At 34.9% G+C, this 17,489-nt stretch overlaps 2 protein-coding genes and 1 long non-coding RNA gene across 11 annotated transcripts in view; all 3 read right to left on the reverse strand.

The window, feature by feature from the left end:
* The window catches only part of LOC118272397 (3-phosphoinositide-dependent protein kinase 1), a 55,133-nt gene extending 52,834 nt beyond the window's left edge, over nt 1-2,299 (reverse strand). Inside the window, exon 1 of one of the 2 annotated variants that reach the window (XM_035588880.2) lies at nt 2,060-2,299. The gene's annotated coding sequence lies outside the window, so the exon portion shown is untranslated. Of the gene's footprint in view, nt 1-1,757; nt 1,817-2,059 lie in introns of those variants that run through there. The other variant, XM_035588882.2, reaches the window with a different exon arrangement.
* Nucleotides 2,300-3,905: 1,606 nt separating this feature from the next.
* LOC118273842 (uncharacterized) lies at nt 3,906-12,067 on the reverse strand. Of its 8 annotated transcripts, none has more exons than XM_035591002.2 (8): nt 11,912-12,067; nt 11,727-11,820; nt 8,492-9,926; nt 8,178-8,406; nt 7,891-8,049; nt 7,425-7,763; nt 7,169-7,315; nt 3,906-7,070 (listed from the first exon to the last, which is right to left on the reverse strand). In XM_035591002.2, the coding sequence occupies exons 2-8, from the start codon at nt 11,759-11,761 to the stop codon at nt 6,925-6,927; spliced, it is 2,490 nt and encodes an 829-aa protein (XP_035446895.1). In that variant the 5' UTR covers nt 11,762-11,820; nt 11,912-12,067; the 3' UTR covers nt 3,906-6,924. The 8 variants fall into 8 exon arrangements, with proteins under 8 accessions (XP_035446895.1, XP_035446894.1, XP_050549364.1 ...); XM_035591001.2 differs by having other exon boundaries at nt 7,169-7,318; XM_050693407.1 differs by having other exon boundaries at nt 3,906-7,055; nt 8,492-9,920; nt 11,912-12,066.
* Nucleotides 12,068-13,491: 1,424 nt separating this feature from the next.
* Nucleotides 13,492-17,487, reverse strand: LOC118273871 (uncharacterized). The gene is made up of 2 exons (XR_004783439.2): nt 15,356-17,487; nt 13,492-13,815 (listed from the first exon to the last, which is right to left on the reverse strand). It is a non-coding gene; the product is annotated as an uncharacterized LOC118273871 (long non-coding RNA).
* Nucleotides 17,488-17,489: the final 2 nt, after the last annotated feature.

The raw sequence follows: 17,489 nt of genomic DNA on the forward strand, positions 1-17,489 counted from the left end.
AAACAATATTAACTAATATTTATACATATTTAACAATAGTAGGAACAAAAACAACCTATTTAAACTAAGTACAGTACTTAACGTTTCATGTTGCAAGTTTTCGGATACTTTACTAGACACTGTACACACAGCTGGCCAATTTATCTTTCGTACTTAATTTGAGTTATGCCGTTTGTGAGTGTGTGACGGATGACGGCACAAAAGGAGACATTTGTCACTACCCCTTCTCTTCCCACAGGTGTCTTAAGAACAAGCAAGAGTTGACTAAAAGACTATTTAGGTACCATCAAGCAACTAACCCTTTTATGTAAAAGAGGAGATGGTGATGATAATTTTTGTCGTAAGTGGTCCAATAAGAACACACGCTGCTTAACCGAAACAGAAATGTACTCAACTAAAATCATGTGTAGACACAGCAGTACTTAGTACACCAATAAATAACAGGTGTACCTGTACTACTACATAAAAGACTGGATACACTAGATCTTATGGCGTATTTCCCATTTTCTTTTATGACGCTGAATCCTGGACCCTTAGAAAAACTAAGAAAACAAAATTTCGCCTTTGAAATGTGGTGCTGCAGACGCATGCTACGTATTCCTTGAACCGCTCGTCGTTCCTAACGTCTCTATTCTCAAGGAGATCGGAATTACCACGAGGCTGTCCATACGTCACGTAGGTACACCAGATTAGATACGACCTTCAGTAGAAGGGAGAATAGTACGACTGAGAATACCTGTACTACTACTAAAAAGACTGGAGACCCTAGATCTTACTTTTTTATAAGGCATATAGTTAGGTAGGTGGAATACATGCTCGATTAATTTGGGCCGGCGCGGCGGCGCGCGGCGTGAGCAAGGATCAGGGTGGGACGATTATGGAGTAGCGGTCGTCTAGCTTCGGCGGCAGGGGGGCACAACGACGACGACAGTATATAAGTTAATACTATCAATCAATTTAGCTCTTATATCACTGTCATAATCAGCAATTGATCAAGCATTCGAAATCTTACTGAAAGCCGTAGGTTTCTTCAGAGTTAAGAATTAATTTAATGTTTTGACTTTGATTAGATATCACCACAAAGCTTAAGGGTGGTCGATTGTTGTGGCAGTAGTGTAGATCTGTGAAAGACGCCGACATGCACTAACTAGTAAGGTTTCATATCAGAATATTGGTAACTTATTAGTCATTTCTTGATCCGAGGTATTTGAGAGACGTACCTACTTGATGCCCTGAATGCCGCGCGCCGTGATTTTTTTACAGGTCTTGGTAAATATCAAGAATTGGTAATTTGGTACAGGTCAGTATCATCATATCAGTCCAAAACGTCCACTGCTGGACTTAAACCTCCACCAAAGACTATCAGATACGGCCAGTTGGAGCTATTGGAAGTGATCTATTTCCAGGATATAAAGAAGTATACATACCTAATGTGTATTAAAAAAGTAATATAGGTCCAAGTAAAATTTTAATATTACATGTCTATGCCTACCATATTACCTAGATAGCCTTTATATCACGTAGGTAGGTACGTCACGTGTCCTAAAATAAACCTGTAATCTTATCTGATTTTAATTTTTAGCCATGTTTGTGTTTTGAGGTTAAGGTAAGGTTTTCTTACACATTATCAAAGGTGTCAATTGATTAAAAATATACATAATTATAATCAAACAAATAGGCACCTCAATAAGCAATAAAATAAAAATAATATTTAGACAGGAATGTATTAAACAATAATTTTAGTCTTAGGTGCTTACCAATATATCAGTGTCAGGATAACAATTTGTTTTGAAGATTTTTGAATTAAATCAGAGGTAGTATACCAACGTCAAATAAAATGAACGAAATTATTGATAAACAAACGACATTGACTTGACAAGATTAGATTCAAGGTCGTCTAGTCTAGCTATCTACATACGATAAAAGTTGGGTTATGTAGCATTGGAAGTAATTTCCAGAAAAGCTGAATAAAGCTATTTGATGCAAATGTAAAAACATTCTAAATGTACATTTATACAAACTTTCAGGGCAAAGATAGCAACACTATGACTAAACTTACCACTACAATTTCAGCCATTGCAAAATTTTGACCTCGATTATAATATTTGTTACAGTTTTCAACACAATCACCCAAATTAATCGACGTCCAGCGATATCAATTGTTTTCACTAAATCTGTCAAGTCAGAAACATGCACGGAACACCACAATTACACTCTTAAAGGTTTTGTTACAAATTTCCTAAAAAAACAACCACTTAAAATTATTACTATCAGCCATTCAACCCAAAATCCAGCATGACTGACTATTACGAAGTTGGACATTACGCCATCTTGTGACCAATATGAAGATCAAATGTATGATTTCCGGCTGTCTTCCAAATTGAAGTTTGAATCTCTGCAATATTATTGGTATTATGGCATATTTTTCGTTCTATGTGATGATTGATAGATGGAGCTTATATTAACTCCGCTTACACAGTACATACAAGGACGGATATTATTGTTATTAGTCTTCTTATTAATTTAAATGATGATATTTTTGACGTATATGATAAATATTGGTGTACCAAAATGTATCATTAGTATGTACTTGTACAATAATACTTTACTAAACACTTTTCATTTATTTCTACTATTGTATTTTTCTCAGTTCCAAATAGATACTTGGGTATGACATAATATACCATAGGTGATATTTAATTACAAAAAGACAGCTTAGTACGTGACAGTAGTTATTATTTTTACTAATGATAACAAACAACATTCCCAAAGAAAAGTAATAGCCTGAATACATTCACTCCACTTTTATCATCAAAAAATAAATAACGTACTTAGATATTTAGTAAAAAAAATCCTAAAAATGTAAAACACATTTTTAGGATAAAAGTGAAATAAATAATACTTATTCAGTTGAGAATTATATTTCGCAACTGACCTCACGCTATATCCCTCCGGGAGAATCCAAATATACTTAGGTATTTTGGATTAACTAGAAGAGAATAAGTATATATTTCAGAATACTTACTTCAGAGAAGAGGTCCTTATTCCCCAACAGAGGCCGCTATGTGTACCGCAGCGCTAACTGTTATCCTCTTATTAATAAAATAGTACGAGCTATTATTTAATGGGGATTTAGTTATGAAGTAAATACTTGTTAGTCCGGGACCCGAGATTAAGTTTGGAATAAGCGATTTTTAAGACGGCATTCTTGATATTAACACCACCACCATCATGGATTGTAATGACAAAGTAAAATTGGAGGGATGAATAAAAAAAAAATTGTCACCATCTATTCACCTTTCCAATTAAGAATATTTCTACTTACCCTGTTTTACGGTAGATCTGTTGCTAAACTTTAGAACCTAAAGCCCTAAAGCTAAAGCTTGATGACCAGTTCAGTAGTTTCAGAGTTAGTCAGGCTAATCTAGTTTGAGCTAGGGACACTGATCTCCCTAGCTCCCAATTGGTACGAATCTCGAAAGCTAGGCCACCTTGAAATGTGTACCTATTATACCATTATTTTTTCGTAATTATTCTGCAATTTTAGAGCTGATCTGGGTTGTACTCATACTTCAGTTACAAACACGGGGGATGCGGTCATATAGCGAATCTCAAAACTTTTAGAATATACAAGAAATGTTTTATTTCTCCAATATATCTGGTTGGTAAAAAAGACAAGCGAGGAACACAATATTTCGGGCTATCAAAAAAAACATTTTTTTCAGGTATATTTTTCATTGCGTTTAAAGTCGGTTTATAAAAGTGGGTGGAGTATTTATAGTACCTAGTATGTTGGTTTGTTTAGCATGTTTTTATATACATATTTTGGGATAGAAATGTTTAATTTGAACATATGTTCATAATTATAAAGGGAACATTCGTCGCAATAATAAATTAAAATACACTTAATAATCATACATTTATTATTCTGAATTTAATACTGTATTACATAGAAGAAATGCACTTCTTAGAAACATTCAGAAGACTTCCCTTTGGGACAGTTTTATATAAGGAGTACCTCTCCATAATATTTTATAAATTGGATAAATATGTCGCTCGTGATAATATAATCAATATTTATGAAGATCTGCATTGCCACATACTTAAAAATCTATGTATATTTTTCACCAACGCTCAATTTTCGAAACTAAATCCTTAAATAGTAAAGCATAAAAGTACGATTGCCTACGAGATATCTCTGTTGGATCAATAAAATTTTGCAAATTAACAACAAATAATATACTCTACAGTTAGTGCTTATACTGCCGCTGCCACATAATTTGTCAACAACATTTTCCATCACAATAAAGAAAACTAGAAATCAATGAACAAAAACGAAATGAACATCAAATTTACTTCAATTCAAATTTATATCAATTCGGTGACCGCATAGAAAGGCATTGTGACACATATCCAACATAGTGAATACTCAATTTTTTGAGAAAACACACAGCAAGAGAAGAAAATACTACCAATATAAATACAGACATCTTAATTCATTCAGTCAAAGTGGAACATGTATAAAATATTTATTAATAAGAAATAATCAGTCTTGTTTAGAGAAAACATTTTGTCAAAACGCGGTGAGCACACGCCTTGATATAAATATTATCACAATACAATATGTCAGATATGATGTCATCCCTTCTCTGGACGTAACTAGTATATAAATCGCCTGCTACGCTACTTAGTGTTATTATCACAGTTGTTTAGTAGAGGTGGGTGTAGTACTTTGTACATAATACAGGAGCTACCTGCGATACGCGACCATTCCGGACACGACACACGATGGCCAGTCTAATTTACGCACGCATAACTAGCATGGCCGTCCTACCGCCACCAATGACCTACTTCAGACACAATCTGATTAATAAATAGTAAAAAAAAATAATAATAAACTAACGACGACTTCCCAGGCCAGCTAGCATTAAGATAATTATCATCTTTGAGACGAAATTACGCACATACATCCTCTTAAAATGTACACAAATAACAAAGCAAGTCCGCATTTAACTCGTCACGAATGCGAATCTTACAAACACGTTGTTCACCCCTTATATCCGTTTATTAGACCCGTTGCTATTACATCGTATCTCTGAGATGTATCGTTAAAAAACGGGGGTTCTTACTAAAGATAATAACTTTTACGTCCCATTGAACTGGTTCATTTTCGTCACCTAAAGGTAAACGGAAAACTAAATTGAATAACAATAAATTATTAAATCTTACACCTATTATAATTATTATATATTTGTGAACGTCTTGCAAGCTTTGTTGTCACAAACATTCTCATGAAATTCGTTCAAATAGTCAAAAAATATATATTTTTGTCTAGGAAACACATTCCAGACTTTTGGAAGTGTTCTTATGCATTACAATTGACCAACGCAACGACAGGTTATATAGTAATGAAATATCACAGATTTTTCCAAATCTTTGGACAGTAACGGGCGTCTAAACAATACATACGATAATCGTTCAGTATAATTTGTACCTATTGACCTTCTTATTGATAGTCTTTAGAACCCGTGTACGTACAAAGAAATCCAGTAAGTAACTAGACGACTTATCTGAAACGATGAGATAAAAATAATCAAAAATAAGAACAAATCACTTATTTGGCTATGAAAGTAAACATTGTGGTTGATTATTTATCACGCACAAAATACTATCTTTCTAAGTTAAATGCATGTTATTTACACACTTCTACATTTTTGTGAATGGTAAAATGAGTTTTTTATTCAAAGCCCAACTTTGTCTTAGATCAAATTGACGCTGACTAATTAGTATCCCTAGGCATAATATTCAAGATTATAAAGATCTAATCTTTAATAAAAAAATAACATTGAAATCAGTGACTGAAATGTCATTGACATCACTTTACATAAGAAAAATATTCACAATTTTATCTGGCAATACAGATTGTTACTATGAAGTATATCAAAAGCATTTAATAACGCGTTTTTAAGTATTTAATTTTCTAATACTAAATTGTCCCAATATCAACTGGATTCAATCGTTTATAGTAAAAATAATTTATACAAAATATTTCAGATAATTTTCTGGCATTTTAAAAACCTTCCCCCTAATTTTTCAAACATCTTCTATATGTTTCGTGCATTTCGTACATCATACAGACACTTTAAAGAAAACGAAAGGCACCCGGGATTACACGAGTGGGTACCCACACCAACTACTCTAACAAATATTATAATGATTAAAATCTAATGTGGAACACCTTTTTTTTTCATTAAGTTCCACTACACAATCATATTTTGGAAAAAATAAATTCTCTGTTGGTGTATCAGCGACTGCTGTACTGTAATGTTCCACAAAAATGTAACAAGTGCTTCTAAAAAGTCACAAGTTTAATTCATCCCAACTGTCTATTTACTGTTTTTGATAATTTTCTGAAAGTTTTCAGTTGTTTATTTATCAGGTCGCTCATCCAACCAACAGAGAATAATCTTATAAACCTAACACACATTTATTAACTTTAATTCAAATGGATCTGAAAGAGAATTCACAAATAGTTTTTGTTGCTGTTAAGACAAATTTTATATGCTCTAAGGTAATCTAGTCGACAATGCAATTATTAACTTGTATATGGTAAGGATGTATAATATTGTCCACACATAGAAGTTAAAATAATTTTGTAAGCCTTCATTCAGATCTAAAAAAGATGAAATTAAAATATTATTGACATCAAAGAATCAACACCCCGCTAAGATATTAAGATTATTGACACATATATAGCTCAAGTACCAGAACTAGGACAACAAGAGAGCTTTATGGGAAATCTATATTGAACATCAATGTAACTATTATGTCGATAATGCTATTATCGCCTTAAACTGGCGTACGACTTAAATCCGGTAGTTTTTAGGTAGAGCTTATAAGAGGCGGTGTGTCGTCAAAAATCAATTACTGCTGCACTGGAGCTGCATAGAGCAATGGGCCCGGAGGCAGGTGCGCGTAAGGTCCGCTTACACCCACTGCAGCTTGATAACCGCAAGGTCCGCCACCTCCAACGCCTCCACCGTAAAATTTGCCACCTGTTGTATAAAAATCTTAACATTAAATAAAGCTAAATTTCTTCACAATTTATAAGAGTTATAAAAAAAAACTAAAATTATCCGAATTAAACAGTTAGTGAATCATTGCATACCTAGCATCTCCTGATGATGAGGATGCATCTGGGGGTAGTGCTGTGGTGTAGCAAAGTGGGGAGGCGGCGATCCATACGACGAGCCTGTGCCATTGGTCTTGTTACCAGCGTTGTTATTGCGGTACTGTTGTCCGCCATTGCGCATGTCTGCTTAAAATTTATTAACATATTCAATTAATCTTGGAAATGATTGATAAAAAGAAAAGTATCTTTAATACAACAATATAGAAAATAAATATATTAATTTAATACTCACTGTTATATGGGCGTTGTTGACCATATCCGTTTTGGCCATTGTATCCATTCTGGTAGCCATTATTGTAACCACCTTGGTAGTTGCCCATAGATTCAAATACATTAGGGCTTGGGAAGGGAACTTGTTTTTGTTGGTAGTTATTCTGTCTGTAGCCTTGATTGCCTTGGTTTTGGTTTGAGAATCGAGGAGCTTGTGGGTTGCCACCACGGTTTTGGTAGGAATTCTGGTTATCTTCTGGGTTTGTATTAGCCATCTTGTTGCTCCACTGGTTATTCTGCTGTTGGCGAGGCGAACTCGCACCACTGTTGTTCTCTTTACGTTGTTGCCAGCGATTGCGACCTGATGATAAATATTCGAAAATAAAGAAATTATCTTTAACCCTTATTAAATGAATGATTTAATAAACAAATGTTCAAATGTTTCCATTTGTTCTAATGCAATAATCAGTTTTTGTATGCTAACTCACCAGAGTTATTATTGTTACTGCGAGCCATTTCGCTCAATTTAGGTGGCGGGTTCTGGCCAGTTTCACGCAATACTGCAAGTAAACCGCGAGCTTGACGGGCATCTCCAGGAGTGAAGTAAGTGTATGCTGTACCAGATTGTTGGCAACGCCCAGTGCGACCTGAAATTTATTGAACAATTTTGTTTGGTGAGTAATGATCGAATTTCAATGTTAGTAAAAAATTACGATGAAAATAATATCACTAGACTCAGAATAAATTAGTGGAGGGATGAAATGAAATGGCTTACCAATCCTGTGAATATAATCTTCTGAAGAATTCGGGTAGTCAAAGTTGATGACAAATTTAACATCCTCAACATCAAGACCACGTGCTGCAACATCTGTGGCAATGAGTATACTAGTTGCACCATTTCTGAATTCGGTCAATACTGCATCACGCTCTATTTGAGATTTATCCCCATGTATTGCCAGAGCATTATGTCCCTTGCGACGTACAGCACGGGCAATATCGTCCACCTGCAATGATATTATGTACTTAGCAAAAAGTCTTCTCATGAATGTTAATAAAATATGTAATATGAAAAATAAAAAGAAACTATACCTTCTTCTTAGTTTCAACAAAAACAATGACTTTGTTTTCTCTTTCTTGAGAAATCTCTTTTAGCAAGTTGGTCAATTTCATTTCTTTTTCATGCTCTTCACAAACTTCAATTATTTGCTTGATATTATTGTTAGCAGACAGATTCAATGAACCAATGTTTACTTTGACATAATCGTTAAGGAAATCTTCAGCAAGAGCTTGTATTTCTTTGGGCCATGTAGCTGACCACATCAAGACTTGACGATCTGGACGAATCTGCTCAATAATTTTACGAATTTGCGGTTCAAAACCCATGTCGAGCATTCTGTCGGCTTCATCCAGAACTAAATAAGTGCATCGACGCAAGTTAGTTGTACCACGTTCCAAGAAATCGATCAATCGGCCAGGTGTAGCAATTACTATTTCAACTCCTCTTTCCAAATCTCTAGCTTGGGGCCCCTTTGGCGATCCTCCAAATAAGCATGTGTTTCTAATGCAACCCTGTGCACTGTAACTTTGAGCAACAGATTGAATTTGCTGAGCTAATTCCCTGGTAGGGGCAAGAATAAGAGCAATAGGGCCATCACCGCGCTGAATACGTTGTTGATGCACAATATGAACAGCAGCAGGTAGCATGTATGCAAGTGTTTTACCAGATCCAGTTGAAGCAATGCCGACCATATCACGGCCAGACAAAGCAATTGGCCAACCTTGAGCTTGTATACCAGTGGGTTCAGCCCAGCCTTGTTCCTTGATTGTGTTCAATATATGATCGGGGAAGTTACCTTCATCAAAAATTTGATTAGGGCGTGGAATGTTGTTACCACTAACAGTGATTTCCTTAGAAACGCGGAACTTTTGAACATCATCATCTGAACGACCTTCTACATTGGCATGAGGCTTATAGAAATCCTTCTGAATTGGCTCAAGTTGTGATAAATCCCACATAGGTTTCACCAAGCTGTCTCCAGGGTGCTTAGTTTTCTTGCCCCTTTGCTTGTTGAAATCACCCATTTGTTGATTCATGTTGTTGGGATTGAAAACCTTCTTAGGTCCAAAGCTTTGCTGACCATTTTGATTGTTGAAATTTTTAGGGCCAAAGTTATTTTTGGGAAAACCTTGTTTTGGTCCTCCAAAATCATTTTTTCCATTGGCATAAAACTGCATATTTCCACCTGCAGCTTTATCGGCATCATAATCATTTTTCTTTAAAGGTTGGTTGTTATAATTGTTCTTCATCTTGTTAAAGTCTTTTGGACCGCCAAAATCACCTTGGTTGCCACCATTTTCATTTTTGTGGTATTCATTTCTCATTCCATTAAAGTCATTTCTGGGCCGAAAATTGGGTTTGTTTCCCATGTTCCTAGGTCCAAAATTTTTAGGCCCTCCAAAATCCATTCCATTAAAAAACGGTACTTTACCGAATTGTTCATTCCGGTCTGGTCGAGGCCTGAAACTGAAAGTTATTAAATATGTGTTTTAAGAACCTAAGTTAATTTCCATCTCAATTAGTGAAATCAACACCAGAAATGGTTCTTAACACATATACCATGTATATGTATACCAATGAATCTATTTAAAATTGAATTATAATCACTCCTGTTAAGCAGTTCAAAGATTTAAGTTGCAGTTGTGCTATAAGTATAACAACTGGTTGATCAATATTTGTGACAATAATCTGATCAATATATTATTGTTTCAGATATTTCACAAAGGTTACTCAAGGTTCTTAAATTCAATAGCCAATAGTAAATGTTACACATTGACATTTGAAAAATTAAGTCAAAACTTATTGACCACACCCTCTATTTCTGTATTTGACCACAATATTAATTTATGATATGACGTATTAGACCAGTGGTACTTGCATCCAAAAAGAAGGAGCTGTCTCCTTCCTTTTAACTATTAATTCAAGATACACTTTTTTGGGTCTGGTGTTACTAAGTTATCCTGATTTTATAATGGTTTAATTATTTATTTATTATACCTATATTATATTATTATATTACCTACAAGCAGGATTATCAAATTTGCATACAGTAATATTTCAGGTTCAGCCAGTATTTGAACATTCATTGGGTAACATACAATTCAAACATTCAAACATTCACAATATATTTGATATTGAATTGAATTGAATAATATCCTTGATATTATATTAGTAGCAAGAAGCTTTATTTTATTGTTGGACAGAAGAATAAAATTTTGCATGTAGAATGAAACAGTGTCAGTGTACAATAGGACACACCCACTTCCAAGTGCCTGTTACATAAGAGGGAATGGGTAGTACTAAAGTACCTCTGGATTCTATAAAGTGATGGTAATTTATTATTGTTGTTTGTTTAATAAAATTAGAAATAAAATAGTAGTGTTGTGATCCATAATGTGTAGTCTAACCGACGAAGTGCCTAAATATGCAAGATCCCGGTACCACATTTATTAAATTTAAAATCAAACAAAAATAACAAAATAATAGTTCTACATAGCTTTAGTAAAAATACTATAAACCTATCCATCCCACCCCCTCCTATCTACCTGCTAAGTGAAAGTACACATCATAATTATATTTTCTAAGTCCAAACAATACAATGAGAATGTACCTGTGTTCATCAAACATTGTATTTCCAATAAGATTGTGTTGTTTATTTGTTTATTGATAAAATGTTGAATAATGGTAGTTTGCTAACTCAACCAGATCCATTTGGATATCTAATTATTTCTTTGATAAGTAGGTAGACTAACATTACGTACACAGGTAGAGTGAAATTATACCTACTTATATAGTTCGGCCTTGAAATAATATTCCAATCCAATACACGGTCATAAAGGTACCAATAAGAATGTTGATTTTAAGATTTTATTCAAATATATTTCAGTCTTTGACGAAATAAATGTATTAGGTTCACAATCACGTCATAAGAATTTATTTCGACACAACGCCTCGTGAACAACGCGAAATTGACTAGCTCTAAGTACTCAACGTATGAGAAATGAGAATACATAAGTTTGTCAATCAGATGAAAGCGTTTGCTAAAAATACATTTTAACATTCAAATAAGGTAAAATCTAGAAGAATAGTCGATATTTCTGGAAAACGAGACTATTGATTTTTCATGTGGGTTGCGTTCATTATCAGCTGAGCAGAATGAATGCACTTCACAAAATGGCCGCCCATGATAGGTATGGGTACAGCCGATCAATAATGTGCGAATTTTTTAAATAGGGGTTTAGCTGTAATAGTAAGGCTAATACTTACATCGGGTGCTGGTTGTGGAATCCGTTGTACTGCATGATGCTGCTTTTGGATTCTAACTCTGATCTTATGAGGTGGTGATCGCTTGAGTGGGTATCTGGAACAAGGTGATGATATTCACAGATTTTAAGTAAAATACAACAAATATGAAATTAGCAACCTAAATATAATTTACACAAGATACTGACCTCTCGTTTAGAGAGAATTTGAAATTTTTATTTTTTATTCATTCACTAGCGACCTTTCTCAGACCCGGCGAACGAACAACTCGATAATGGCCGCCGACCGGAAACGGAACCTGGGCCAAAATAGTATTACCAGTTGGAAATTGTATATTCTACCAAATTCGAAGGATTTCCGGTAGGATTTTACTAGGTAACTAATGAGTTTAAAGTGGTGCTAGATAGCATTGATCGCCGTATAACATAGGATATTTTCGTTGCGTAAACTATAAGACGATATTAAATTAATACTAAACGCCCTTCTTCTCTCCTACGAATATTTGTATTTTTGCTGTGCCCGACAGGGTCCATAATTGTAACTAAATATTGTATTTTCTAACACCTATGTACATTATGGAAATACTTGAATGGAATTTTGAACAAATAGAATGACGCGCTGTGTTGTACTAAACTGCTATAAATTTGTAGTTTATCATATCCCATAAGAAAATTCGCCAGTTTTGGTTGAGAGATATAAGTGGTCGGGAAAATTTAATTTACATACAGTTAGAGATTATGTCGAAATAATTTCTTAGAATATAACTTAAAAAAAACCTGTTTACATACAGCTATCCTTCTCGTCATCATTAAGTACAAGTTTAATTTCTTCCTTTTTTCTGATATTTAAATAATCAAATCATATTTTTCTAGGAGTGGAACATCAACACAAACACTTTAAGTGGTAATTACATTTTTGAAACATCATTGTTAGGACATTGAGGAGACTAAAATTAAAGATTTTGTCATATAATTCCAATCTGAAACTATGTGGCTACTTGATCTATAACATTATAATATTATTATATTGTCTAACGAATAGAAGAGCGAATAGGTAGAATGAGCGAAATATTAACCAAAAAAGAAATTATGAACTTTCCAAATAAAGAATCATCACATTTTTGAGTTCGTCTGTTAGATCTCCTCCGCCAATTGGAACACTAATGCTAAGTTATTGATCCAAAGATATTCCCGTTTAAAAGAGCAACAAACCGCATCTACAAAGAATTTTACAGGTTTGGGCGGTGTCCTTGTAAATCTCGTAAATGTAATTCCTTATCTGTATTCTCTTTCATTAATTAGTAACAAAACCAGTATAAACTGACTGTTAACGGAAATATTATACAGATGAGACCATAATAAGCTGGTCATTAGATAGGTAGCGACCCCACAAACTTGAGGTTAAGCTTCTATTGAACCCCCAAACATAACTATCTATCTCAAAAATATCCTTTAACAAATGTAAAACTCAATATAACATTTCAATGGACTATTAATAATGCCGACCACAACCCATGTGTCGTGGTGCGCCAGAAGCCAACCGATTAAATATTTTAATTTCATTTGTATTTGCCTTATGATTTTATACATTTACCATATATCTATCCTGCCGCCATCTGGAGTTAGCTTTCACTGGCCAGCCAACCCAGCTGTAACTATACAGAACGTGTACAGTAGAACAGAACAATACTAAAGTAAAAGAATTTAGTACAGTATGGGTATTTACTCATTCTACTATGTCTATACTGTAAGGAGAATGAAACCACCTCTACAACTTACTAAATAGTTTTAATATTACTAACACAAATACAATGCTTGATATTACCAATTTCTGGCTACAAAGGATAACAATAAAGAGATACGATTCAAAAGCGATATCATGCACCGGTCGCGGTGCGGTCTGGAGCGGAAGTGGGCGGAAGTGACGCTCGTCTTATCCTGTCAATTGAATTTGACAGTTCGACAAACGTCAAACCGACGACGTTCCCTTACACGGCCTCTCCTGACACACTGGCGTCCTCGACAGGCGTTGTTGCACCAACTTCTTCACCGTCGAAGACTGGAGTGCTCAGCACCTCTGTCATCGGAAGGATCTGCACGAATAAAAACACATCCCAAGCTATTGTTGAAAAGAAATATTAAGATTTCCAGTCCTGTTGAAAAGAAATATTAAGATTTCCAGTCCTGTTGAAAAGGAATATTAAGATTTCCAGTCCTGTTGAAAAGAAATATTAAGATTTCCAGTCCTGTTGAAAAGGAATATTAAGATTTCCAGTCCTGTTGAAAAGAAATATAAAGATTTCCAGTCCTGTTGAAAAGAAATATTAAGATTTCCAGTCCTGTTGAAAAGAAATATCAAGATTTCCAGTCCTGTTGAGATAATAAATGATCTATTGCAATAATAATTAGTCATATACAAAGCAACATAAGGTCTAGGTCGCAAGCAAGGCTAGACATAACACACAAGGTCAAATTATTCAACAAGACAACACACAAGGTCAAGTTATTCAACAAGGCATAATACACAAAGTCAAATTATTTAGCAAGGCATAATACACAAGGTCAAGTTATTCAACAAGGCAAAATACACAGGGTCAAGTTATTCAACAAGGCATAACACACAAAGTCAAGTTATTTAACAAGACATAATACACAAGGTCAAGTTATTCAACAAGACATAACACACAAAGTTATTTAACAAGACATAATACACAAGGTCAAGTTATTCAACAAGACATAACACACAAAGTCAAGTTATTTAACAAGACATAATACACAAGTGCGAGATATACAACAAGACATAACACATAAGGTCTAGACATCCAACTAGACATAATACACAAAGGTTAGTTATCCAACTAGACATAATACATAAGGGCTAGTTATCCAACTAGACATAAACACACAAGGGCTAGTTATCCAACTAGACATCTGACCTATTTTTATGATATCTTTGATTGCTTATGAGCTTATTTTTTTCTTTATTATTGATTTAATTTATTTCAATTGTATAATTCTTTATTATTTAATTTGAATTTTTAATTTGATTATTTGTAATGTTGATTTTAAATTTGTATATCTTGTTTTTTTTTTTATTCTAAATTGATTATTATAATAACTATTGATTGTAATGTTATATAGTTATGCATGTAATTTGTAGTAATTATGATTTTATTTTTTTTTTTTAATGTCTCGATACTGTATCAAAACTGGGGAGGAGCGAGACAACCCCAACACAAGTGTTATTAACCACTTTCAGGGGCTCTTTTGAGCACTTGAGACATAATACACAATGTCTAGACTTCAAGCAAGGTTAAACATGGCACACAATGTGTCTAGTTATCCAACTAGACATAATACACAAGGTCTAGACTTCAAGCAAGGTTAAACATGGCACACAATGTCTAGTTATCCAACTAGACATAACACATAAAGTCTAGTAATTCAACAAAACCAGACACAACACAAGGTCTAGGTTTTAAGCAAGACTAGACATAACACAAGGCCTAGTTATTCAACAAAACTAGCTATGGTTAGCCATTCAGCAAGTACTCACATGCAAAGAAAGCAGCACACCCAAAGGAGTCCATTTGCCATTCCAGGGCACTATGAACTGCAACACAGCAAAGTTACCTTTCCAAAAGCCACAGCAACAAGTTTCAACTCATTTCGGTCATTCTTCAAGATTCTTGTGACCCTATAAGGTCCGTGCATTCCAGGATCTGGTTATGACAATAGCAAGGTCTTCCTTTTGGAAAACATGAGGTGCTCAGCATACTGTGTCACACTCCAATGCCAATCAAAAAGTTGAGTGGAGACGCTGTAGTTTCCTGATTGGTGACATTTTGCAAATGCCACAGCTCTTCAGACCACTTATTCTTCCTGTTATAGGTCTCAACCCTTAACATATTGAAAAGAGTACAAACACCGCTCCACTAGACCATTGGCATGATACATCTCAAGAGTTATGTAGTGAATGGAGCATCCTAAATCATTACCCCATTTTACAAAGTTTGCTGATTCTAACATGCAACCACAATCAGCATCTATAAGATGCAGAGTGCAATACAAGGAGATAGCATTTATAAATGCTTTCTGTAGCTCATAAGAATACTGTCTGTACAGTAGGTAAATAAGACAGCAATTACAAAAAGCATCAACCAGAACAAGAACATGCTCATAGCTAATATTCCAGTAGAGGACCCAGGACATCGGTATGAAGCAACTTAATTTAGGTATGAAAGCAACTTCTGGCTTTTGCCATGAAGTAATGGGTTGTAATGGTGCTTAAAGAATCCACTTACTAGCCATGCAAGCTAAACAATATGCCATATACTTTATCACAAAGGCATTAAGACATGGTTCCTTAAGTGATTTGGGATCAATCCAATAGTTTTATATGCACCGATGTGACAATTATAATTATGAACGATTTTAAGTACCGTAACCATAACTACTAGCATCAGTATGTGCCTTCGTATTTAAATCAGTTTCAAAGATAATAGGTTCATCTTTAGGCTAACATTTAAGTGTAGGATTTTGAGCAGGTCTGTAATAAGTAATGTGATTTTACAGCCTCTTTAGAGTGAACAGTCTCGATTTCACGACCTCCATTTTTACTCCCGACTGGTTTTACAAAAGTAGAAAAATAGTTAACTAACACGGTTTCAGATTTTTATTTGTAGCTGCAGCTTTTAAGTTAGGGTCATTGACCCCACGTATAACGATCGCGCTAATTAGTTCGTCACTTAAACCTTTAACAATTTGTAATCGTAATAATGATCGTCTTACGTACTCAGCATACGTAACAAAACTATCAGAATTGGTACTCATGACCTCGTATAACATGTTCGCTACGTCAATCTCGCACACAATGATTCAATGATTTAAAATCTTGTTTGAAGTTACTCCAGGACCGATCCGTAGTAGGTAACCCACTCGTCTAACCAAGATTTCGTGTCGCCTTTAAGACAGTGACCGATACGTGACAAACATTCAGCATCATTCCACTTATTAAGAATTTGAGCTCGGTCTACCTCATCAAACCAGGCATCAACGTTGTGTATATTCGGGTCGAATTTGAGACGTAAAAATCACGTGTTCCGCCATATTTTAAAGAATGAATTGCCTCAACGACTTTTTCTGTCGAATCACAATTTGATGGTGGTACTTCGATATTAGACGACGTACCTAACGAAGATCTATCCTCTGACGCGTTTAGCCTCATAAGAATTAAGAATTGTATGAAAGGAGTTACGTAGCACTGAATTACTCAGAGTTCGCGGGCTGCGCGCGAGACGGTTACGATGCCGACGCCGTTTTGAGTGTCGACTCCTCGAACACGGATCTCCACGGGATATGTGAGATCCACTGCGTGAACGATCACGTTTGCCCATTGTTACACGCAATTACACAGTAATCCGTCACTAGTTACGCCACGAATCAAGAAGCCAGAAATTGATAATTAAAGACTGCACGTGGATATGCAATAGGTAGGAATCCCACTTCTGATGTAAGGAGAATGAAACCACCTCTACAACTTACTAAATAGTTTTAATATTACTAACACAAATACAATGCTTGATATTACCAATTTCTGGCTACAAAGGATAACAATAAAGAGATATGATTCAAAAGCGATATCATGCACCGGTCGCGGTGCGGTCTGGAGCGGAAGTGGGCGGAAGTGACGCTCGTCTTATCCTGTCAATTGAATTTGACAGTTCGACAAACGTCAAACCGACGACGTTCCCTTACAATACTATAT

This window comes from Spodoptera frugiperda, chromosome 4, assembly GCF_023101765.2.
Source record: "Spodoptera frugiperda isolate SF20-4 chromosome 4, AGI-APGP_CSIRO_Sfru_2.0, whole genome shotgun sequence".
In the NCBI taxonomy this organism is placed as follows: Eukaryota; Metazoa; Arthropoda; class Insecta; order Lepidoptera; family Noctuidae; genus Spodoptera; species Spodoptera frugiperda.